General features: G+C 30.7%; 2 protein-coding genes across 16 annotated transcripts in view; one reads left to right on the forward strand and one right to left on the reverse strand.

Moving 5' to 3' along the window:
* The window catches only part of LOC144839116 (serine/threonine-protein kinase 33-like), a 241960-nt gene that overhangs the window by 156043 nt on the left and 59713 nt on the right, over positions 1-26204 (reverse strand). The window lies entirely within an intron of this gene.
* Positions 1-26204, forward strand: part of LOC144838865 (CUGBP Elav-like family member 2) — a 111071-nt gene that overhangs the window by 39563 nt on the left and 45304 nt on the right. For 7 of the 15 annotated variants that reach the window (XM_078694393.1, XM_078694406.1, XM_078694408.1 and 4 more), the window contains exons 1-3: positions 941-1059; positions 19448-19673; positions 25199-25281. In XM_078694393.1, coding sequence (XP_078550519.1) covers positions 982-1059; positions 19448-19673; positions 25199-25281 — 387 coding nt within the window. In that variant the 5' untranslated portion in view covers positions 941-981. Of the gene's footprint in view, positions 1-937; positions 1060-13751; positions 14003-19447; positions 19674-25198; positions 25282-26204 lie in introns of those variants that run through there. The other 8 variants (XM_078694409.1, XM_078694414.1, XM_078694413.1 and 5 more) reach the window with 6 other exon arrangements.

Genomic DNA, 26204 nt, shown 5'->3' on the forward strand with positions numbered 1-26204 from the left:
CTCTAAAATTTATCCAAAATTGATACAAAAGATAAGATTACAAAATGAAGGAGATTACAAAATGAAGGAAGATTTTTAAAAATCTCATTAAATTTTGATTTTATACAACATGCAATGAACTTCTCACCTCATGGTACATCTGTATGTCATCATTTATACGTAGAATGACCACACTGAAAGCAAGTGTTGTAATTAACTAAATTTATTTTCTGTTCAAATTCAAAATCCTGTATACATTGTAAATGTAATATAAAATTAGATAGTATCTTAAGATCAAAGCTTTTTTGAGCGATTTTAGCATTTTCAGCCCCTCTATATAAAGTAATAATAATAATACCTAATATCTAACTTATAAAGTTTATATTCGTATACTGTAGTTTAACCACAGAGTAAATAATTTGTATCAGCTCAATAGCTTAAAACAAATTCAAATATGTATTATCCTACTAAAATAATTCTAAATTAATTATCTTAGAAATTCTAATTTATAATATACTACTAAATATTCTATTATAGTCAGTGCGCCCTCTAGAGATGAGAATTTATCTTTATGGTATGCCAACTTATATTATAAATTGCTCGTTAACATAACTTTTTCAGTGTTCTTCTTCCTTGATTAAAATGTAATGTTGCAGTACATTATGCTCTGTGGTACATGTACTACATTTATTTGGTCTTTGGATAAATTTGCAAGTTCTAATAAATTCACTTGTATTCACAGTTAGGGTCAATGAATGAAAGTTTTTAACTTAATTAATTTCATACTTCAAAGTTAATTAAGATTGTAAATGATAGTAATTTAGATACTGTATACTTATTGGTCATCTGCTGAGTTCATAGGTTAACTATACGACGGTCTGATCCCACAGACCCCCTATAGGTGACCAATTCCATCTCATTTGTACTTGCGTGCGTTTTTTCATTGCTTTGGTATGCATGTGGTATAGTAGTTATCTGTACTTTGATACTCGTTCTTTGAGCATGGCATGTAATGGAATGGTCGGAATGAATGAACGCTGGATCGAGCCTTCCTTGTCGCCCGCAAGGCCTACATCGTCTGTAAGTTGACAGATAGAAAATTTGTACTTTCTTTTGTTGTTAAAACGTACTTACATTTATTTTAATTAGCCTAATGTTTTTTTGACACCATTACTTTTTTAAAGTATATATTCTGATTAACAGTATGATTTTCACTCAGTATAGAACTCTGTCTACACTATCAAACTAGTTTGACAAAAAAAGTGTGATGTGCCCAAATATGGTAGTGATATGCTTAAATATGGTAGTGATATGACATCATCATGTTCATATATGGGCACATCACACTTTTTTGTCACATAAAGTTTGATAGTGTAGATGGAGCTTAAGATTATATACATTAATAATGTAATTTGAAGACTTTTGTTAATATTTCTTAAATTATTATACTTCATATGTTATATTATTAAACATAAACAATACCTTTTGCGCTAGAATTTAGTGATTTATTAGATTTGAATGAACATTTTCATATTATATTGTTGGTTATTCTGTCTGGGTGTCCAAATAAAGTCCAAAGGGTGTGGGTATCAAAAGGGTATTTTCAGATACCAAAAGGATTCTTAATGTTGATGCTGTGGTGAAATTAGGAAACATGAAAGACCTTAAAGCTCTGTCTACACTATCGAAATTTGATGTGCCCATATACTGTAAGGGCAGGATAATATCATATTACTACCATATTTGGGCGTATCACTACCATATTTGGGCACATCACACTTTTTTTGTCAAACTAGTGTAGACAAAGCTTAAAATACACCTTTTCATATCTTTACTCACTTCCTCCCAGCATAATTACATGTGTGTATCTTTGATGCTCATCACTTAAATGATTTTATGAACACCATCTCTCTATTGAAGCCTGGCAATTACCACTTCTGATTAGTCCAGTAATGAGCAGTATTATTTACTTTGAGAGATATTTAAAGGTTAGATTAATTAAATATGTTTTAATGAATTCTAAATATGAAATTTCAAATAAATTAAAATGTCTTCACTAATTTTTCTAGGTAAATGAGTATAAAATAATTATGAATAAAAAAAATCTTTGAAAACTATAGCCAGTTAATTGGTATTGGTTTCTAATTAAAACATAATTTGAGACTGTTATGTTAATAAGGAACCACTTATGAATGTGGTCTTTAATTGGAAGAATTCATTAATTTATATATATTAATTAATTAATATATTGATGCACAAATTTAATAAATATTATTTTATTACTGGGTACATTTTAAAACAATTTTCTAACAAAAACACATCCAATTAATTGCATGACAAAAAGATTTTTGCAAAGAAATTTTATTGATCGTTAATAAAAAGGTTTTTTACTTTTTTAAAATTATTGAATGTCTAATAGTATGTGACTATCAATATAGTAAATATACATTAGTAAAGTAGTATGGGCTGAGTTCTACTTTAGTCGGTCATACATAAAAGGACAATTATGTACATAGGTAATTTAGCAAATACTATTTATTTTCTTGATGGTTATGAGAAAAATAGTACCTGTCATCATTTCGAAAGCATAAGAAATTGAAAGTTTAAAAGTAGGCCATACTTTATGTTCAGAATTGTCCCAGTTCATAAAGTGATTGAAGAAGTAAAACTGGGATTCTTTTTCTTTTATTAAACATGATACAGATGCACTGGCCTTTAAAACTACAATGTTCCTAGTTCAAATCCCATTTGAGTTTGGTTGTTACTTTACTTAAAAGTAGGCCATACTCTATGTTCAGAATCGTCGTAGTTCATAACTACGAAGAAGAAAAACTGGGCTTCTTTTTCATTTATGATACAGATACATTGGCCTTTAAAACCATGATGTTGCTAGTTCAAATCCCATTTGAGTGTGCTTATTATACTACTTTAGTTTCCATCACTGTAGCGTGCCATAGACTAGGATTGCCATAGATAGAAATCAGCAGTCTTTCATCAGATGATACTGTTTGATATTATATACCCTTCAGCACCACACATCTTTATTGAGAAGAGTTTACAATGTTTTATTCAAAAGTATTGTAGTCATAATACTTTGCCAATGCAGCATGTAAGCTTAATTTGAAATTGTGAAAATGTAACATTTCCTCTGGCTAAGACTATGGTAAATAACTTGAAATTTATTCCATTAAATCAGTCAAAATGCCTGTTTTTATATTAAAGTACTTTGTAAATGTACTCTGCTTATCCCTGCTGGTAAACTATAGTCTCATAAAAATACATCATTCTTCACTTTAAAGTAAATTAAGGCATAATTGTATAGAGGAATCATCTATTACTTTCATTTCTGTGTGCTACAAAAGCATAAAAGTAAACTTTACTTTGATTATATAGTAGCATAGAAGACCTCCTCTGAAACCAGCATTCCAGTTTAAAGGGTTATCCTCTGCTATGTCACATTTTGTTTATTGTAATTCTAAGATATATTGAGTTCGTCTTGTGTTATAATGTTTTGTTGTATGACATAGTAATAAATATTACAAACAATGACATCATTGCAATATTTTCTCAAATTAATTATTATTATTATTAAACTTAAATATCCCAAATAAGGTATTAATTTTTCATTGGCACTCTTAGCTGAAGTACTGACTGGCCGGACAAAGAACTTTCCCAGTATGCAGATCATAGTAGGCGCTGCAATGCAATTGTTCTGGGTCTGTAGAGGGCCTATTCCAAATCTGCTGAACTGACAACAAATATTAATACATTTACATATAAGTAAAATTGTTTAAGAAATGTGTGGACAAGTTTATTTTGTAACGTTGAAACGACTTATCATTTCTTTACTTACCAATAATAAAATGTTAAAGGCCCATGTGTTATGTATTATTATTACAAGCAAAATGCAATCCAAGAGATAATTTTATACTTTCAAACTAAACTTTCTATTCAAGATTAATACTACTCTGTCTTGTAATATAAAGCAAGTTAAACTAAATTGCAACACATGACGATGAGACAGAAAATAGATGAAAAATAAGTTTACTGTTCGTGTGCACGCCATCTCTGTCGACAAATTATCCACAACTTGAAATTGATCTTAACTCACTCGGAACTTGTAAATTAAGTGAACACATATAAGACATGTGTAAACTTAGCATGTGGCAAAAGTAATTTGATTTGATTTTCTTGTTCGACGTCATACTGTAAAATCCAATGCGTTTTAATCCTATTTCAAATAGAACACATGTTTGCTCGAAACTTTAATCGAAGAAATACTGTAAATTATCACGTACGTAGTGATCTATGTTAGAGTAAGGAAGTTTTTTTTTTTATGATTTTTGTGTTTTGATCGTAGAATCTCAGCCAAGATTGATCAATTGATCAAAGTATATAAATTTACTACAGGAAGAGAGAAACTCTATCCGCCAATTGTAGACACTGAACGTTTTGCAATTTTTCAAATAATTAGAATCAACTATATGGACTTGTTTAAGTAAGATGTCGTTTTCAGCAATGTCATGGATAATATTACAAAACTTTTGAAAATTTAATTCAACATAGTTTTAAATAAATTTTAAAGAAATAAGACATTTCTGTGTGATAAAAGCTCTGATTTGTAATAGCAAAAAGTTTTGTTCTGAAGCTAGCAGTTTGGCAAAATAATTTGTGATGCCCTCCATCAATACAACGCTGCTATGGGCATTGTTGGGAACCAGTCTTAACTTAAAGTAGAAAAATGCTTTTTGTACTTCTTGTTTTGTACAAAAAGAAAACATCACATGAATGTGATTAGCCTTTAGACTTAATTATATATTTGTAATGAATATTGATGACGTTGAAACACCATCAAATAAATTGTTATTGAAAAAGGAGAGAAAATAACTCAGCAATATGAAGGTGCAGATTAGTATTTGTGATATATTGGTATGCAGTACAACCATCACCAAATTACTAAGCTAATAACTACACTTGAAATGAATAGTTAATTAGATGTAATTATGTTTTCATTAACGAGAAATCCACTTAACATCCCCGAGAAATCAATAATGAAGAGCGAGTTAGTGGGCTTCCTGCTATGTAACAGTATTTTTGTGATGATGAAAATTAAATACAAGTTTCTTTCTTTTATAAAATGTAAATATGTGGGAATAACCTGTGTTTCGCAGCTTACCTTTGCTGAAGGTGTGGACAATGTATACAGCAATCATCTCAGCTCATCAATACAGCTGTCATTAAGCGGCGCTCATTCGAGATGGACTAGTATACCGGGGTAACATCATACTCTTCCAAAATATGCACTGGGAATAGAGAAGTACTTGCATGCCACAAGTGCACACTGGACCTCCAATTTTAAGTCCTTATCTGAGAAGACTTTAGAGAGTAATAGACAGCAATCTCAGCGGGCAAACCTGTGATTTACAATACACAACAATGACAATTAAATAAAAGATAATTATAGAAATTTAAAAAGTTTATAAAAATATACTGAATTATTATAATTATTATCATTATTTGTTAAGATTGACATTTATTTATTTATATACAAATTCAAGTAAGCCATCTTTTGCTGTTCTACATCTTTTGAGTAAAGGCAAACATTAGAAAGATATTAAAAATATAATTAGATAAATTTGAGTTTATAAAAATATAATGTAAAAATGTAAAAAATATATATATACAATGGCACTGATCGGTAGGCCTATACTATCTCTTAATAACCTCTCCTAAATATACTAGAATACAACCTGTAAATAGGACGAATTGAACCACCGGCTAGACCCTCATTTTAAGTTCTAAATCATCGCAAAATTACCAGTACGGTCTTGATTCACACCCCTGTCACAATATACAATTAATAGTTATCTCAAATTCTACCCTTAAGCTTCTATGTGACAGTAGTTATTAAAGTTTTCTTGTTCAAAGATTAGATATAAAGGAATATGTTTGTCAGTCTCAAAATTGAAAACTTTAATATAAATGTCAATACTAGAACCAGGTCAGTGCTTTCATCATTCCTAAGTCATCATAACAATTGATATATAATTTTTCCTTCATACAGGATTATCGCCCAAGGGATATTAAAGGAATGGTATCTTGTAGACAAATGTCTGTCTACAAGATTACATGTAAGAGTTTTGATGTTGTTAAATTATTATTTTTTTGAATTATCATAGTTGTATCTTGTTTGTGCATTTATGTCTTATAACAGAAAATAAGATTTATTTATTTTAAATAACGAATTATGAAAATCTATAGAATGGAAAAACATGGACTTTCTTTCATGTTGTGTTAAAGTTTGAATAATTAATAATTAATTGATATATAATATTAAGGAAGGAAATTGTTTCCGAATCATTTTTAATTGAAAAACACATTCGGTTGGTCAGATTTTTATTGTTTTTTAAGCTGATTTTGTGTTTATAAACTATGTATGCTTGCTAAAAAAATACACTGGCCAAAATCTCAGACAATAAAAAATAGAGGTAGCTACAGTGGTGCCTAGTATATATTTGTACTATAGTATGTTAGATTAACCAGTCAATACAATACTACTACTTTTAAACAAATGGAAATAAGAAATGGAAATTCCCAAACAATTTTAAAAGGACTGTTCTCTAAAGCTTTGTCTACACTATCACACTAGTTTGACAAAAAAAGTGTGATGTACCCAATTATAATAGTTGTATGCCCAAATATGGTAGTGCTATGACATCATCATGTCCATATATGGGCACATCACATTTTTTGGTCACATAAAGTTTGATAGTGCAGACAGAGCTTTATACTTTAGATACTTGTTTTATAGGATTTTTTCATGACGACGGACATTTGTACAATATACCTATCCACACTATAGGTTTATCACTTTGACAGAGACTTTGTTGATTAATCCGTAGGCTATGCAGAAGGTACCAGATCAATGGATGACACTCTAGTAATCGTTGCAAAGTGAAAGAACTTTGATTGTCTCTCGTTTACGTTTGCCTTCGAGTCCTTTATGGCACCAATTCTATTAATTACACAGTCATAATTAGATCAGTAGAAGCAGATAATTTGTATAATTCCAGCTAAACTGATGAAAACAGAATGTTGGTGATTATTTGGGAATAGGATATGGCATATTATTAAAGAAAACAAATACATTATGTAAATTATGTAATATAATATGTAGTATTATTTGATTACATTCACAATTGTAATTAATTTATTTGTTTATTATTAAATACAGTATATTTATTTATATTTTATGATTAATCTCTGTACTATATGTACTTTCTGTGTTACAGATGATAATTATGATATATTTTGTCGCCAATGAATAATAACCAGGAGTAAGAAGAGTCTTAAGTTCTGTCTACACTATCAAACTTTATGTGACAAATGTGAAGTGTCCATATATGGACATGATGATGTCATATCACTACCATATTTGGGCATATCACTACCATATTTGGGCATGTCACAAGTTTTTTGACAAACTAGTTTGATTGTGTAGACAGAGCTTAAAGCTTAAACAGTAAAATGATACAATAGATATATAAAAAATAATAAGAATAAATAATTTTTAAAGTAGATACAGACTTAATTTAATGAATAAATAAAACTTAAAAATGTATGTTTAAGGTTAAAATTGAACCTGTCATCAAGAAAATGACATACATGGCAATACACAAAAACATGAAGTTATTAACAACATTATAGAAATGTCAATGAAGCGAACTAAGCACTATACAAAAAATCACCTTTTAACAGAAATAAATTTATTATCTATAAATTAAAAAAGGAATAAATTATTAAGGCAAGAGAATAGTTTCTGAGAAATTTGATTTCAAATTCATTGAAATTCTCAGAAAGAATAAGATCATGTTTGTTGGAGGAACAGTAAAGATTGAATAGAAAAAGTGAAGATTGAAAAGAAACAGTAAATATTGAAAAGAAACCGTGAAGATTGAAAAAAAACAGTGGAGATTGAAAAGAAACAGTGAAGATTGAATAGAAAAAGTGAAGATTGAAAAGAAACAGTAAATATTGAAAAGAAACCGTGAAGATTGAATAGAAAAAGTGAAGATTGAAAAGAAACAGTAAATATTGAAAAGAAACTGTGAAGATTGAAAAAAACCAGTGAAGATTGAAAAGAAACAGTGAAGATTGAAAAGAAACAGTGAAGATGGAAAGAATTAGTGGAGATTGAAAAGAAACAGTGAAGATGGAAAGAATTAGTGGAGATTGGAAGAATCAGTGAAGATTGTAAAAAAAGCAAAGATTGAAAGATAAAGCAAAGATTGAAAAGAAACAGTGTAGATTGAAAAGAAACAGTGAAAATTGAAAAGAAACACTTCAGATTGAAAGAAAAAGTGAAGATTGAAATCTTATTTTTAAGACAGCAAATAGGAAAAAAGACATCCAAATCGATAATACGGAGTAACTTCATGTTTTGGTTGTATGCTAGGTATTAGGATGATGTATTGTGAATTTCTAGGGGCAATCAGTGCAGCTGCTAAAGTCTATATTGCCTTTAGCTACTTAAACTTTAGCTATTTAAACTTTATACATTGCATTGTAAAAAAAAAAATGGATTGTTATATTTAGTATAAAATCTTTTACAGAAAAATGATACCACAGAAAGTAGTTTCACCTCCCTGGTTGAAGCTTCCCACTTAAACACAACATTGGATCAAGTCTGGGGGTTGGACTTGTATTAAAGCTAAAGTTTAATAGTGTAGACAGAGCTTAAAAAACCAGAACCAACAATATAGTCTAGGGCTTTTATTCAAATCATATAAACGTAATGACATATTATGTGAAATATAACTAATAATAACTAATTTTAGCCTAGTTTATACAAGAATACAAAAAGTAAACATTCTAGAATAATGGTTCTTTGTAATTTTAATTTGTTGTAATTTTGTTAAATAAGTCATTTGACCGTGAAATAAACTCTTTCTTCAAAAATCTTTGTATAAAACCACAATTATAGCAATAGTTTAACAGTCCTAGTGACCTTTAGTAATTCTACTGCGGTTATACCACCAGATTTTCAATTGCAGTTTAAGCATTGTTAGTCCCAAGGTATTTGCATTTTGGTTATAATATGTCTTCTTCAAATTAAAGATCACTTTTGCTGTAGTCGTACTTGTCAGCTGTTGTTATCTAGCTAATAGTATTCTTATTATTCAATACTATCATTTATAATTGGAAAAAGGAATTGAAATAAATGTATTGCATTTGTTGTAAATGATCTACAAAACTTTATTGACAACATGAAAAGACACCAAGTAAGTATGTGCAAACACACTTTCACATCGCCAATCAAGTTCTTGAATTTACACAAACTGCGTTTTGTATGGTGTGTGTGTCCCGGTATGTGAATAAACTCTTGTCAAGCTCTTTCTACACTATCAAACTAGTTTGACAAAAAAAAGTGTAATGTGGCCAAATATGGTAGTGATGTGCTTAAATATGGTAGTGATGTGCTTAAATATGGTAGTGATGTGCTTAAATATGGTAGTGATGTTCTTAAATATGGTAGTGATTATGCTTAAATATGGTAGTGATATCACATCATCATTTTCATGTGTCACTTTTTTGTCACATACAATTTAATAGTGTGGACAGAACTTTAGGCGATGGGAAAGGGTATCTACAATAATATATGTTTATAATAAACAAAATAAGTTGTTTTCATGATTCAGAAGAATGCACAAAACATTTAAGAGCCAAAATTAGCATTTATTCATGCTCTTTATTCTCTCTGCGATGGGCGGGAAGGTCCTTTTAGAGTTTTTTTGTGACCTACCACCGCATACTAATTATTATTTGTGTTTCTACATGCCTAGTTTGGCAAGAGCTTCCGAGTTAAAATAGTGCATTTGGTATTAATTGCCACAGGCAGAAAAAATTCATTTCTGAATCGCCGTGAACCCAGGCAGGGAACAAATGCAATGGAAATGTATTTCTCACTGACCTTGTAAGCTTTTATGCACCGTTTATTAATCGATACCCGTGCCATTTTCTATAGCATTCAATGCAAATAATTGATCAATTTTATGTTTTTTTCTCACTGTTGTATTTATATAGTCAGTGTGTTAATTTCAAAATATTAAAATATTCTCTATATTTTAACTGAAATATTTTTCTGTCGGTAAAATATAAGATTTAGCTGGTGCATTTTAGTTACAGCAATTTTACCAAACGAAGCTGCCTCTGGCCAGCATCTTTTTATGATATGATATATGTAATTAATATTATGCTGGTGGAATAAATAAATAAATGAAACAAGTAAAATGCAATTATGTAATTGCCTTTTCTATTTATGGATAACTGTTAACCACAATGTAAATATTTGCTTAAATTTACAATAATAGTTTATAATCAATTAATTATGTAGAGTCTATTGTTTGATAAAGCATACTAACTATGGTTGTATGTATACAAATAAGTAAATTGTTTAAACATGGTGAATTAGTGTTTCAATTATGTCTGAATTTGTAGCAAATTCCTTGTCAATTAGACTACTGTAAGTTATTTTACATGCTAATATATTTGATATTAAATAGTTTGAAAGGTATCATTTACAAAAAATATCAATTCTAATTTATTGTGATGAGGAAATACAGTATTATTATCAAGTATTATGATTGAACCACAGAAGTTTACAAAAAAGCAATTTCAATTATTTGGTAGTTAAAGTATAATAACTAATTTGCATAATGCATAAGTTAATGCATATGATTTGCATATTTTATTTATTTATTTCATAATCTCATTCAACAGCGGGAAACCCGCCCCTTACAGAATGGAATAAAATAAATATCTTAAGACCTATACAATTATTAGTTAGTATAAAGCCAGTTTGCATAATTAGGATGTCATTCCGTTTAATATTATTACAGTATGTCAGTATGTTTAATTTATTTGACCTCCCATGTTGTTTTTAGTTATATTATTTTTCTTCATCAAATGTGTGTATGTATTTGTGTAGGTGCGATATAACATGTACTCACAGTTGGTAGTAGATTGACCTAATTCTTATAAGCCTAATCACACCCCTGCTATGAAGGGTTTTCAACGACCTTTGACCTGACCTATGAATGTTACTATATTCAAATGTAACATGTTAGTGAAAAAATCTGGACAAAGTTAATAACAATTTTGATATTAAATTTACATATTTATATTTTAAGATTTCCTGCCAATTTATGGCAATGTGTCATTTTAAATTTGGTGAAAAGACAAAGATATTTTATAATTCTGTATGAACTTGACTATTATATAGTATTAATCACTTTTGATTAAAAAAAGTGTTGTAAGTAAACATTTTATTGAATTTATTGCATGTGCGGATGGTAAATCAGCATGTAAAAATTGTATGTAAATCTCTAATCTAACGTTCAAGTAAGCACATCTTTGATCAATCTTATATTTCACTTACTTTCATGCCGGTAGGTAATGATATTCCGGGCATTGTGCAATTAAGTATAGATATCACACTGTAATCGGTATTATGCGCTCTTTTTCAAAGCTTTGGTTACATATAGTTATTATTGTATTTTGATTAAGTATTGTGGAACGTGATGAACTGACCACTGGCAAGTGCGTGTACTATTCATTCTTAATAATCTGCTTTCCTTATTTGACTTGTCCTGATTGGGTCATCATATTATGACAAATGAGTTTGTCGATGATGTTGAGAAAGTCAGTTGGATCATCGTTATTGTCACCATCAATATCTTGTCACCAACATTATCATCATAATTGTAACCAGTATTGTGACAAATTAGTTGTAAAATTTGCATAATTTGTAATAAGATTATTGAATGTAGTATACAAAAGCAAAATTTATAATTGTACTAAAAAATTTAAAAAGTTATTTAAAGTGAATATAAAATAATATTTCCATGGTTGGTCATTTATCATCTTGCTTTTAATGTACATGACATTAGTAAATGAGTATATTGTAATATCCTTGAAATAGATAACTACTAATCTAAAGCCCTGTCTACACTATCAAACCAAATACGGTAGTGATATACCCAAATACAGTATGGTAGTGATATGACATCATCATGTCCATATATGGGCATTCATATAAAGTTTGATAATGTAGACAGAGCTTATACTATTATTATATAGGGATATTTGTTCTTTTGATGTACTTCACCCGGATAAAACATGTTATACGTCAGAGCAGAGCATGCTCAGATGTATTCATCATTATTGCCTCATGTGAATATGTATCTCATTTATTTGAGTACCCCTTGGGCTTGACATTTTATTTCAATGCCTAGTGGATATTCCAATAATGCTATTTTGATATAATTATAATAGCTTCTATAAGCATTTATCTCAAGGGTGTTTCTCCCTCCCAAAGGACACCAATCTGTGTAGTGGAGTGGGGGTGGGAGTCACAGGGGATTTGTGAGAAGCACGTCAACATGCTATCTGGGCTTGAGTCAAATCTTAAGTCTAACACTATCAAACTAGTGTGATGTGACCAAATATTGTAGTGATATGACATCATCATGTCCATATATGGGCACATCACATTTTTTTGTCACATGAAGTTGATAGTGTAGACAGAGCATTACAGGTGTTCTATCAAATGTGAAGAGACCCTATCCCCTCACAAAAATTTAGGGACATATATTTATATATGGTACTGTATATAGAAAACAAAACAAGCAGCCTTTGGCCGGCTGAAAACATTTGTTTACAACAGAGAAGAAAAATATGTACTGGAATTTAAAAAATATGCTTTGTACCTTAGCTTTCTACTAGACCTCACCCCTCCCCCTATCCCACCCACTTCCAATTTTGTAAAATTGTTGGTGTACAATGCTAATTGAAGATACTGCCAACTACTCAGTGGCTCTTGTATTTCTACAGTGTTAAACATGCATTTTGATAATGTACAGCAATGTTTGCAGTTTTCAAATGATTAATGGTTAATATAGATAAGTATATTGTAATACCCTATAGATTACAAACATTTTAATAATAGATTATAATTTTGCCACTGTTGATTAAATATAATATGTTTATTAATAGAATTATTATCATTATCATATTATTATTGATTGATTATAATACCCTGATGGAATTACTTCAGTTAATTTAATTGTCAGAATAAGTTATTGGTTTTCAATGAACCTGGAGTCTCTAGGAAAATCCTGGACACTAGGAAATAGCTCTAGCTAAATATAGACACAGTTTTAAAATACCAGAATTTTTTACTATTTAAAATCAGTAGAGCAAGTTCAGTAATTGAAATCTTCAGTAAAACAAATATTAATTGCACTTTCAATAAAAAAAATATAAGAGAATGGGGTGTGAAAGTAATAATAAGTCAATATTAAAATAAAAGTAAATGTTTATGGATTCTCTTTATAAAATCTAAAAAAAAACTATTAAAAATATGTCTACATATTAGAGTAGTTTGCAGTAAATACAGTATACCTCACATTTTAAAATTTAATAAGTTTTTTTTATTATTTCTACTATTGATTTCATAGCATCATGAATCAAAATATATTCCTATATACTAATAATTTATATTTAGCCTGCTGTCAGTTTAAAAATTAATTTTAAATTCTTTCCTTTTTAATGTCATGCGGTAAAAATAGTTACAATTATGTAATGATATGCAGAGTGAATGCTGAACTTCATTGAATAGTATGAAACGCTATATGAACGAATGTAATAACACCTATTAGGTAGATTTGATTATCATTGATTTTTGTTGTCTACATTTACAATTCTAGTTTTTATTAGTATGCAAATCTATGCGGTGCGAGTTAGTATTGATCTGAGAGAGCTCTGCAATTATCTAAACACAATAAGTACCCTGTCAACATAATGGTACGATCCAGTAATTAAGGCTCAGCTATTCATTGCACAGCATTGTGTGTGTGTATAGAGAGATTGTAATAGCACATGGTAAATTGCTGTAGTGAGCTGAGAGTGTGGGCCTACATTCTTCTTGAAAAGCATTGGAAACGTATATAAATCTTTATTTTTGGTGAGTTCTGTTAATATTCTATCATATTACATATTTCTGTAGCTGTGGTACAGGATTGTTTCTAAACAAACAATTTACTGATGATATTTGTTGTGAAACCGGAGAATGCTTGTTTATTAAAGTGCAGGCTTATCTTCATTATTCACCGTGTGTATGGCCTGCAGTCAGCAAGGCAGCTTTGCATGACAAAACAGTGTGGCTAGGCCATGCTGTGTTGGTGCCAGAACCATGTGGACAAACCAATTTACTCCTTGTTTCCTAGACTCAAATTATTCTATATTAGAAAGTGCAAGATTTGTCACCATTGGTAATAATAGTGACTTGAATTTATTAAAATTCCTACTGTAGGTCTTGCAAATGTTGTCATTATTTGACACTGCCCACACAAGAAAATAAACTTTACTTTATCTCTTCAGCCTAGGCCTAGACTGGATTAGTAAAATAGAGCAGCCTAGGCATACTACTACTAGGCCTACAGTAGCTCTATATTTTCTATGTGAAGAAAAGGATTAGGCCTAGTTAGATAGGATTGTGGAAGAATTTGCAGTCTAGACAGGCAAGTGAGTGCGATATCATGGATTGCCCAATAAATACCGTAGCATCTTCCAGAACCTTGTTTAAAAAGTAGTTGTGCACATGAGTTGGTCACATTTATGTTTGGCTATGTGCTCATATTTGTAGTCTGTAATAAAATGTTTTAAATGCTAATAGCCCTAGTACTACAAGAGACCGTAGATGTATTAGCAACAAATTATTATTTCATCATTAACAATATAATTAAAATAATATTAAAATCAATGTTGTTTTTTTTTACGAGTTATTAATGCAAATAGCTCAACTTGGATGGAGTATACTGGTACTATATAAATTTTCATTTATTGTTATTATTAAATATTACTATATTTAACAAAAAAAATGTGTTGATTTATGTGTATAATATTAGATTATTTTTTGTATACAATTATAATAGAGGATGGTGGCCATTTTGAGAGTCGTTTTCTGATGCGTCACTGCTCTGTCGACTCTAGAAGTTGTAATTGAAACTATAGTTTTGTGAAGTTACTTGAAAATGTATTATTTAAAAATGTCAAGCTCGTTCATGATACATTCTGTTCACGATGCAGTTAATTAATCCGCATAATCGAACTGAAAACGAAAATGTAAATTTGTAGCCTAACATTCTATTTTCTAACATCGATGATCTTTCGCTAGTTGTTAAAGATCCTTTTCCATTTCATGGTAAGCTCCCTGGAAGCTCATATCCTACAACTAATAGCGTACTAATAATAAAGTGAATGAATAATACAATGCACAGACCTATTCATACTTTCCGAGCTTGTATAAATTACATTACATCCCCACGGTTAATATAATATTTTCTATTATTAGCATAAGTGGTCTCATGTGCCCTTTTGTGGGTCATATATTGGATGCCAGATTATTACGTTTTTATTTATTACCCAGGTCGTATATTTCTATCGAATATTCTCGGTTCCCATAATGCAATTGGATGCACATGATCGCGATGATTTCTAACCATAGGATAGGAGTATAAAGTTTACTCGTAATTCTGTCAACTAGTTTTAAAGTTAATAATCTAAAATGTTATCGTGTGAATGGTTATCTATCGCGTGATAATTTTTGTGTTGAAAGTTTTAGGAACTGATGAACCGTTGATAGCAATAAATAATAGTAACACATGAAAAATTGTGATTTTTTAAAATTTAACAATAAACCACTGTTCGCTGATTTCATGGGATTTTCATTCAATTACATTGCAATGAATTTTCATTATTTTGTTAATTAAATTGTCAATGTATTTTAAGCTATATCAAGACGAGGACATTAACAAGTTTCATTCAGATTCAGGGAACATGTACTTTAAACTAATAATTACTATCCAACTACAAACTGATTGATAACCAGTAATTTGAATCATAATATAATATAAAATTAATTACTAGAGCACAAATCAATATATTTATTGTTAATTACATACATACCATGGATTATGAAACAACTTTTATTTACATATTTTACTGTGTGAATGATACTTTAAACAAAATAGTTTTCAGAAATAAATTGTATGTTCGTTTTATCTAGCATACCTATAGTTACCGCAACAATTAAAAAGTATATGTTAGTTTGTTACACATGTACACTGATTTCACAATAGGGTTGTTTGTTTGTTTGTAATATTTATTATTTCTCATAAAAAGTTTCAATTCTGTTCAGGTTGTTTTAATATTCAACATCAAATACTGTAAACATAAATTAACTGTTACAGTACAAACATAGGAACCAATGTATTGATACTCAGTTCCCACACACTTGACGTAGTGATAGCCTTGTATGTTCCAAAAGTCTTTACATTCAAACATTATGAATATTTATTGGAATAGGCATTGAATTACTTATGTAAGTAACTCAATTTCCAATTTGTGTAAATAAGTTTATTTAACAAATTATATTACTTAATCATAGAGCAATTATGCAAACTGCCTGTCATTGTTGGATCATTGTCAGAAACTTAATTAATTCACTACGTTTTTTTCCGAGGACATATTCACTTATGATTATAAACGTTTGCGTCAAAGTTTGGTTGAATTTATTGCATTTAATAAGATTAATTATCTAACATCAAAAAGATGATATTTTCTGTAGTAGTAATAACCAAAAATACAACATACTTGTAGAAGATGACCAAAATATTCTATTCAATATCGTATTATGAACCAAATGTTGTTTACGTAAGCAAACTTGTATGGTATCAATGTTGCATGTAAATATTTTAATGGCACATTGTCATTTATTTTATCGAGCGCATCGCCCTAGAGTGTCTACAGAGATCTCTAGTAATTCCTTAATGAGTCGTTTTATTTCCTTCTATTGTAGTAATGCGAATAAAATCAGTCAGTATGCTTGCATTAATATGATGTAAAATATTTGTGTTCTTATTCAATGTTCTTGGCCTCCTATGTCATGGATCCTAATTCTAGCCTCATGATTCTTAAATTTTGTGTACACTAGTATCAAACTAGTTTGATGTGCCCAAATATGGTAGTGATACTTAAATATGGTAGTGATATGACATCATGTCCATATACTGTATGGGCACATCACATTTTGTTGTCGCATAAAGTTTGATAGTATAGACAGAGCTTTAGTTTGTTTAGATCAGTATGTCTATAAAAAGTTAAATATCAACCTTAACTTATTGTCTTTTTTCAGTAAGGAATGAAAAATAAAAACGGTTTTAATTTACGCGGTTTATGCTTGATTATTCAGTTTCATTTGTTCCATTCTCGATTAATTTCAAATTTTTGGCTGGGTCGGCAGGGTTGTGTGTGCATAGCATACACCCCATTTCACAGGCAGTGCTTGCATTGTGAAACGTAACAAGCACATCACAGTTGAATAGAGCTTTTGAATACCTTTATCGGGTTTGAGAATATTGTGCCTAATAAGCCTTGCGTCACTGTTGCACTAAATAGTACTTATGGAACAGTGTCTCTGACAAATTATTGATCTCCATGTTGGTATTTCTCACTGGGCTTTATACCCAATTTGAACAGTGTTTGTTCTAGGCTTGACTAGTGCTGTTTTAGTCATCAAAATAATCTTTGTTTTAATTGTTTAGCCTAATGATCATTGTTAAAAGATCTGTGATGTAATGTGCGACAACAAATGTTTCTTTTCAAATATTGTTCCTGATCACAATAGCTTGCTCTCAACAACAATGATGGGTTTGGCCAGATGATTTGCAAATAATATTTTTGAACTGTAAATTTAACTTTCTTAATTTGTAACCGTTGTTGAAGCCAATCACTAAACGAAAGAAAAGATTACACCGTACAACCCTATAAAATCTGTATTTGGTTAATAGTTACTGTACTGTAGATACTTGTTGTATGTTGACAATAAATATGAATTCCAAAATACAGGAGTGATATTTTATTTCTAGGAATAAAGTTATCCCAAATTGTTGCAAGCTGTACAGTAGTAGAACTTTATTTTTCTTTATAATATCTTTCTATACTATAATAGAAAGCACAAGAAAATAACCCATCAGTGTGTTTGTGTGGTGATAATTTAATTATCTACCACATAGAATAGCATTGGCAGATGTGTTGTACAATACATTATAGGAACATTATGCGTGATTAGATACGAATCTTTGATATTGATAAATTAATGTTTCTGGTATTAATATTTTATAGACTTGTGTTATTACACTTTTTGGTATACTATTTGTGTGTATTGCCTTCCTGACTAGTGTATAATCTCCTTATTGTGTTATTGACATGTCGTAATGAACGAATGTACAGTAATTTACGGTATACCTGTACAGTTTGTTTATTAATGCAGTTAACACTTGCATCTGTTCAATATATATGCATGGATTAAACAGAGAACGGACTAAATTACAAAAATAAATAAAAATGTCAAAAATCATGGGATGATTATAAAAGGCTTAGCTGGTATTAACTTTTAAGTATAATAAAATAAATTTTTTATTTAAAAACATGGTTTTGTTAAGTGAAGACTAAATGAGTTTAATAAATAATCCAGATATTGTTGATCTATTTATTAATTTGTTGACCAATTTCAATCTAAAACAAGAGGAAAACCCTGTGGAAAACAAACAATTCAATTAAATTCACTTTTTAAAGATATTTTGACACACATGGCGTTTCATATGTATAATATTTGAGCTGGGATACAGACATGAATTAAAATGTTGAATGGTGGTAACAACATGCAAAAGACCTGGGGCAAGTCTAAAGCCTTCTATGCAAAGGACACAATTTTGGCTAGACGTTGAGCGCTTAAAACCACATTATCCTGCAGGAGACATGGTCTTGATGTAGAAAAAGAACATGCAACAAGATGTATTTAATTAATTATGAGGTTCAAGTAGACTGGCAAATAAAGCCTTGATGATGACGTCATTGCTTTTCGTATTTTTTTCCATAACCTGCCGTGTAATTTCTCAGCTGATATCTGATACGAGATATATGACTATGCGATTATATTTATAAAAATGTATAGTGTATCAATATTGGTCACTATCATTTGTTAGGTTTACTTATATTAAGGAATTATTATACTTTGATGTGGTTTTATGAAAAAATGGATGGGTTAATATATGTGAAACTGCTTTTATTTGTTGGGTAGATCAAAGTAATAACGTTTTATTTTCTGATTTAACTAATAAGTAATAGTGCAATGCGCACATTTATGCTAGTTTGTGAGGTACAGTACTGTACATTTATTTTGCGCTCAAGTCTACCACCACACATACATTTATGTTTATTATTTTAACAATGTTTTGATGTTTCTGTGTTCAAGTGTTGTGTCTGTCATGGTTTTTATGTAATATTTCTTGTCATTGTTTTATTTATTAGTTTTGTATTATTTTGTACCATTTCTTTTAATTTTCAGATATATATGTATAACAATCATACCATGATGGACCAAGGGGTTCTAGGAGACCCAGTGCATGGGCATCCACAGTCACCGCAGCCCGAGCCAGACTCTGTCAAAATGTTTGTGGGACAGATCCCAAAGGATATGCCCGAAACGGAATTGCGAGAAATGTTAGAAACGTATGGTGGGCCCGTATACCAGTTGAAAGTTCTCAAGGATAAAGATACAAATGAGAGTAAAGGTAAGCTGGCTGATTGGGCAGCTTTGAGTGCGTGAGTGAGTACTAAATATAAAAAAAAATCTAAATGTTTGTATTATATAAATAAGCAACAAAGTATGTGAGCCTCTTTGTTTACTTTTGTAACACCCTGTTGTTGGATACAATAGAATGCAGTGCTGGTGTGTTCTGCGAGGAGAGTCATCTCATAATTTAATCCGTTCCATTTGTCTATGCCATAAAGAAATTAAAAGCATTAAGAGGGCGTGGGAAAACTATAGACTTCACAGATAAATTAAATTTAAGAAATAAAAACCTGCAGTATCATGAAGCGTGTATTTAGTTGGTTTGTGTAGTTTTCCAGGCTAGACTACTGTACAACATCAATTCATAGCATTCATTTATTTATTAACAATTGGAAAGCAATACTTACAGTATTGTAATAATATACATTTATAGTGTGATGTAGAGTGTGTAAATAGATAGTGATTTGTTGTTTTTTAATTTCTTTATTAAATGTTTCATGGCTTGAATGCATATTTTGTGGAATTTCTCATCTGTTTTACTATAGACCATAGATTTATTTGCCAAAAATGTAAAGACATTTTGCAAAAAAAATTTAGTTATTAAATTGTTGCAGTTTGAATTAGTAATTAAGAGTAAATCTGTAAACTACAATACAAAACCTACATTTTTGTATTGGATTCACCTGAAAATTTATCCTTTGAATACATTGACCAACATTAAAATATGATGGTCTATTTATAGACAAAAGCGCTTCATTGTATTCTTTGTTTCGACCTTGGATTCATTATACATTATTCAGAAGTATTCTCATAGTACACAATATCATGTCTGTATTCATTCATTAGAACATTTTCTCTATTTAAATAGTGAAATATTAGTTTGTAAAGAAAACAATATTCAAGATCTAGAGTCCAGTTAGTAACTCACTGTTTTGACGTTGACAGTGGCACAGTTTGATGAATCGCATGAAGTAGTTTGTGCGTTATGGGACGCTACAGACAGGCCACGACCTTTATTGAATAGGTTGCTGGGATGCTTATAACTTCTTGACCAATACTGTAGTTTTAAAAACATGTTCTAGGTGCTCTTCAAGCATGCCGCGATGATTTGAGTGAATTTGAGAATGGTAATTTCTTCGTTAGATTAGATCGATTTAATTTATACAGTAACACAGTGCAATGAAATAAATGTCGGAAGGAATACACTACCAATAGACATCAGAAAACGTCAACACCTTCAAAATACGACTAACTTTGTCAAGCTCCTTTGAAAATTATTTTTATGGATAAGGGTACCTTCATGTCGGGCTGCTCCCAACGGCAATTATTTGTTTTGTAGACGTGTGTAAACTCGTATCCTTATCGAATAAGACCTACTGTACTGTACCTCCAGAACTACAGTGTGGGTGAGGAGAGCCTTGAACCTGTGCAGATTTTATGGCTGTGAATTAATCGCTTGGTGAATCTAACAGTGTAATATTGTGTGATATTGCCAATACAGTACAGAAAGAAATTACTGCTTCGTATCTACGCGTAGCCTTTCGTAGCCTACGCGTAGGTAGATCGTAGGTCATTGTTCTCTCCTACGATGTATTGTTCGTAGCCTACGATGTATTGTTTGTAACCTACGATGTATTGTTTGTAGCCTACGATGTATTGTTCGTAGCCTACGATGTATTGTTCTCTCCTACGATGTATTGTTCGTAGCCTACGATGTATTGTTCGTAGCCTACGATGTATTGTTATGATAATTATCTAGGCGCGCCTACGTAGGGTGGTTCGTAGGGCTAGTAAACACCATTGTTATCGCCTTTAGAAGCATTGACAATGCAGACAAACAATGTATTGTTTGCTAATTAAAATCCTATCTAAAGATAGTAGACGTCAATTTTTGTAGCCGCCCTAACAGGTTATCCTAATTTGAACGGAAATCCGCCGACGAAACGACATCGGGCCGGTGGACCTCAGCTCACGTAGAGAGAGTCGAGGCTAGCCTGTTTCGGCGGCCTACACTAAAAATTATTTAATCCTACCTTGGAATACCTACGAATTATAAAAACAACGACACCTAACCCAACAAAATATATGCAAAATAAATATATATTCCATATTAAGATTTAACATAGGCCTGGCTTAGGCCTTTTAAAATGATTACGACATGTGTAAAGAAAAAAGCCGAACAGAATTTGGAGTGGAAAAAACATGTGAGCAGTTTCAGAGAGAGAGTATTATGTTTCATGTCATGTGACACAAAATCCAGGTACACGATCTTAATATTAATCGTCGTCAGACCGGCAGCCACCCTCTTGTACTAAGTTAAAAAAAAACACGTGGAAGATTGCGGTAAAGCAGAGAGTATCGCGTTTCATGCCATGTGACCAAAAAAAACTAGGTCTGTATTAATTACGGTCTTCTGTCGGCAGTCTTTTTGAGCGACCGATTGAACGTTCTGATACTATATTTAGAATGAATTGTTTACGATCTTTTTTTTCTCGGCATCGTTTCTGGATGGACTGGACGTTCGCTATATTATTATTAGTTGGCCTGTTCGTTGCGGTTCACCTGTGTTGGATCGTGTCTCTACGTTTACATCGTGGGAAATTTATATTCGCCGTTGAGTAGGTAAACACGCACGAAGGAAAAGATTACGATTAAAAAATATTATTTATTTTTTAGTAATTTACAACTTGGTCCTCCGCCAGTTAAATTTAACACATTAATTTCACACCTTCTTAATTACTTCACTAAGAACATCGCAGGGTTGTTTATATAGGTTACGAACTCCCTACGAAGTTCAGAACGTAGCTCATTGAAAGTTGTTTATTGAGGTTACGAAGCCAAACAATGGAACCTACGAAGCCAACAACGTAGCCTACGTTCTATCTACGAAGCTACTTCGTAGGTAAAGTTGCAGTACTTTCTTTCTGTACTGTAGCTTGTGCAAGTTTTCTTAAAGATTTTACACGCTACTTGGAGAAATCTGTAGCCATAAAGTTGAATGAACAGGATTCCTCAGTGGACTAGCATTTCCTTGAAAACCAGGTTATTGTGTTATTTTTCATCAGTTCTGTATTGGAGTTCTTGCACTTATGCTAGTAAAATCCATAATTAAATAATAAAATGTTGTGAAAATACATGCAGAATTGGTAACAGAATGAAAGATTTGAGTTATTTAATTCTATGTTCGCACTGGAGTTATATAGCGTATCTAGCGTACAGCAATAATATTTAGGTCAAATTATACTCCGCAGAGACAAAAACAAGATGTTCAGACACAGAGAAGCTTATCGTTATCAAAGAAGTACAGTACGTCATCAAGCACATTTATTTTTGCATATTTATGAGCTCATGCCCACGTTTTATTTATTCTTTACACTGTACTCTCAGCTCTCAAAATTAGTGTTAAGATAAAAAATTAGTCTTGCACTAAAACGCTATAATGCCATAGGTATGAACAGGGCCTAAGAATATCAATCTCCTCCAGTCGCAGTGCCATTGTGAATTCAACTTTAACAAATGTTCTAATGTCTACAAAATACAGACATGACAAACAACCTGTTATACCTGAATTCCTATGCAATTAACAACAATTATCTGCTTGATTAATTATGCAAATGTACAGTTATATTGTTATTATTGTTATTATAACTTTTGTGAATTTAATAGCAAGACCTTTCTTTGTGTATTGTGGACTAGGAAGCAATTTACTATGTTCTTTGTGAACATCAAGAAATTCAAGAAATGAATTTTTAGATTAATTTCCAGTTCATTTTATAGAGGATTAGTAATAAATTATTCTGGAGTGGAATCGATGTATAACTTAATTTTCATTCTGGATACAAATGAATCGTAGTAACTATATTTTTTACGTAAATTGCACATCTATACGAACTGGCATGACAATACTGTACATATTCTCAGTAAATTTTATGTTATTACATAGTTATACAATTATTACATAGTATACAATGTATAATTTTAATCTTGCACAATGAAATACAAATACGCATTTAACATCCGGTAGATATCTAAATTAGGAATACCGTTAATATTCCAGTGAGAATTTCTTTGTAACTTACACGCACAAAAAACACTTTCAAATTAATATCGTAGAAGCATTGTGTGTTCTTGCACATATCCAATCATTTGACAAAGTGATCCAGACCCAGGCAGAATATTTTCAAATGAATTGGAAACGTGCTGTGCTTAAAAAACAAGTTGTATTTTTATAATTGAACCTGATAGAAAAATATATATTTTTTTATTAAAAAAAAATGGATTTTAATAACAAATAAACAACACAGATACATTTATTTATTTATTTGTCTTCCTATATAAAATATAGACACTGTAGTACTGCTGTAGTAAAACAATGTTTGTAGTAAAACAATGTTATAATTTGTCAAACTTCAATCATAACATTTTATATCTGAAATCAATTTCATCCATTCAATTGATTTGAATTATGCAATCAACTAGTTTAAATGTTTTGTTTTCTATATTTGACATTTGACCTGCTGTTTCATTAAACTAAAGATATTAGGTTAACAAAGAGGGCGACAAAATCCTTGTGTAGTGTACTCAAGTATGTTTATGGAAAATGTTGATATTAAAATTAATTTAATTGTGAATTAATTATTTTATTTAATTGCCAGGTGTATTATTTTAGATCTTTTTGTCTATAAACGGGCTCTTGTTTATATACAAAATTACAATAAAAGTACAAGTAGTGAGTTTATTTGAGCAACTTAAACATTGTTAATTAATGTGTATATTAAAAAATGATCCAATTGTAATTTTAAGAGAAGGCCAGAATCCTAAAACATCACCACCAAAGGGCTCCAAATATCAATATGAAATTATTGTTCAGTAGAATAGCAATTTTATTTTAATATATCGGACACAAATGGGAATACCATAGTAACGACGATTTCGTCATGGTAACCAATGTCCATTTATATTAATCGGATTGCAAAATGATCTATATAAGCAAGATATAAGTACGAAAGTAGGAGTACAATTTGTTATGTAATTTCTTGTACAAGATAATAAAAACAATTAATTATCAGACTTGTGGCATGAACTGTCTTGGCTAAATGCAAACATGTGATTGGTTTGACCATTCAAATGACCCTTCAAACATCTTGAATTGCTATGAAAATGTATTATAATTTCTTCTTTTAAACCAATGATGATGGGAATATACAGTATACTGTACTTCCATTATTTACATACATTATGTACTGTAGCTTTCCATACCTGCATATTTCATCTATGGGGTGCTATCCCATTGCTCAGAAATGTATTTATTTATCTCAAACTATCTGTTGTACAATATTAACTGGGGTTTTCATTACTCTACTGTACATGTGAGATCACATGTTTCAGAAATTCCAAACTTGTTTTAATTCAACATGAATTAATTAATCATCATTATTTATTTAGGATTTAAAATTGTTTTTTCTTTTTTTTTTTAACTGTAAATGTCTAATGTACTGTGATTTTTTTTTTTGTATTTTTCAGGTTGTTGTTTTGTCACATATTATCTTAGGAAAGATGCCTTAGTAGCAAAAGAAAATTTACACAATAAGAAAACACTACCAGGGGTAAGTCAACAGTCAACCCTCCAAGTACAATCCTTATATGTGTATAATCCTATGCTTGTTGAGAATAATCCAGAGAGATGTAATAAGAACACTAGAGGGCGTACTCCAGACTGGAGGGGGAACCAACAAGATGGCGGCCGTAAATGTATAATAATAATGTATAAAAAATAATAATCTAATATAATACATTAAGACCACATAAATTACAACACATATTCTTGTCAAAGCACAGTGAAGTTTTTATAAAATTTAGTATAATTATTTTTAATCGCAATAGAATAAATAATTTCTTGGTAATCTATTTGTATACGAGGATCATATAGAATGCGTTCATGTTTATACGCTTAACGTATCGTTCTCACACAGATAGGCTCAACATAGGCGTAGCAGTGCGTACTGCGTATGGCATATCTGATTACCATCTTGTTGGTTCCCTCTCCATGGAGAATCACTTTTGAACTGCGATAACATTAAAAGATTGCCATCCAGCCTTCGGCTATTACAAATCACTGGAATAATCTCACCCCCTAAAATCAGGCTAAATTTGGACACAAGACTTTAAACAATTCCATTGTTAATGTAATCGGAGTGCAACTACACCTTCCAATTGTCACATTTCACAACTAGGCCGCCTGGAACTATACTCAATCATATACGGTAATATAACAAATACATGTGAATTATGAAAGCAAAGTAACCTTTTCTTTAGGCTTATGTTGATCCAAATATAGAGGGTGCTATATTATCTAGATATAAAAAGTAGATCCAACAGCAATCAGGCTGTCAACTGAAAGTAGTTTGTTACTATTTATTTTTAACTATATTTAAAATTGTTATACTTTTTATTACTCAAATTATATCATTGTCCATTAGTGTTATTAAAATTTGTTTTGGGCTTGGCATTCTTTGTTGTGCCGAGTTAC

This window comes from Antedon bifida, chromosome 1, assembly GCF_963402885.1.
Source record: "Antedon bifida chromosome 1, ecAntBifi1.1, whole genome shotgun sequence".
Lineage (NCBI taxonomy): Eukaryota > Metazoa > Echinodermata > Crinoidea > Comatulida > Antedonidae > Antedon > Antedon bifida.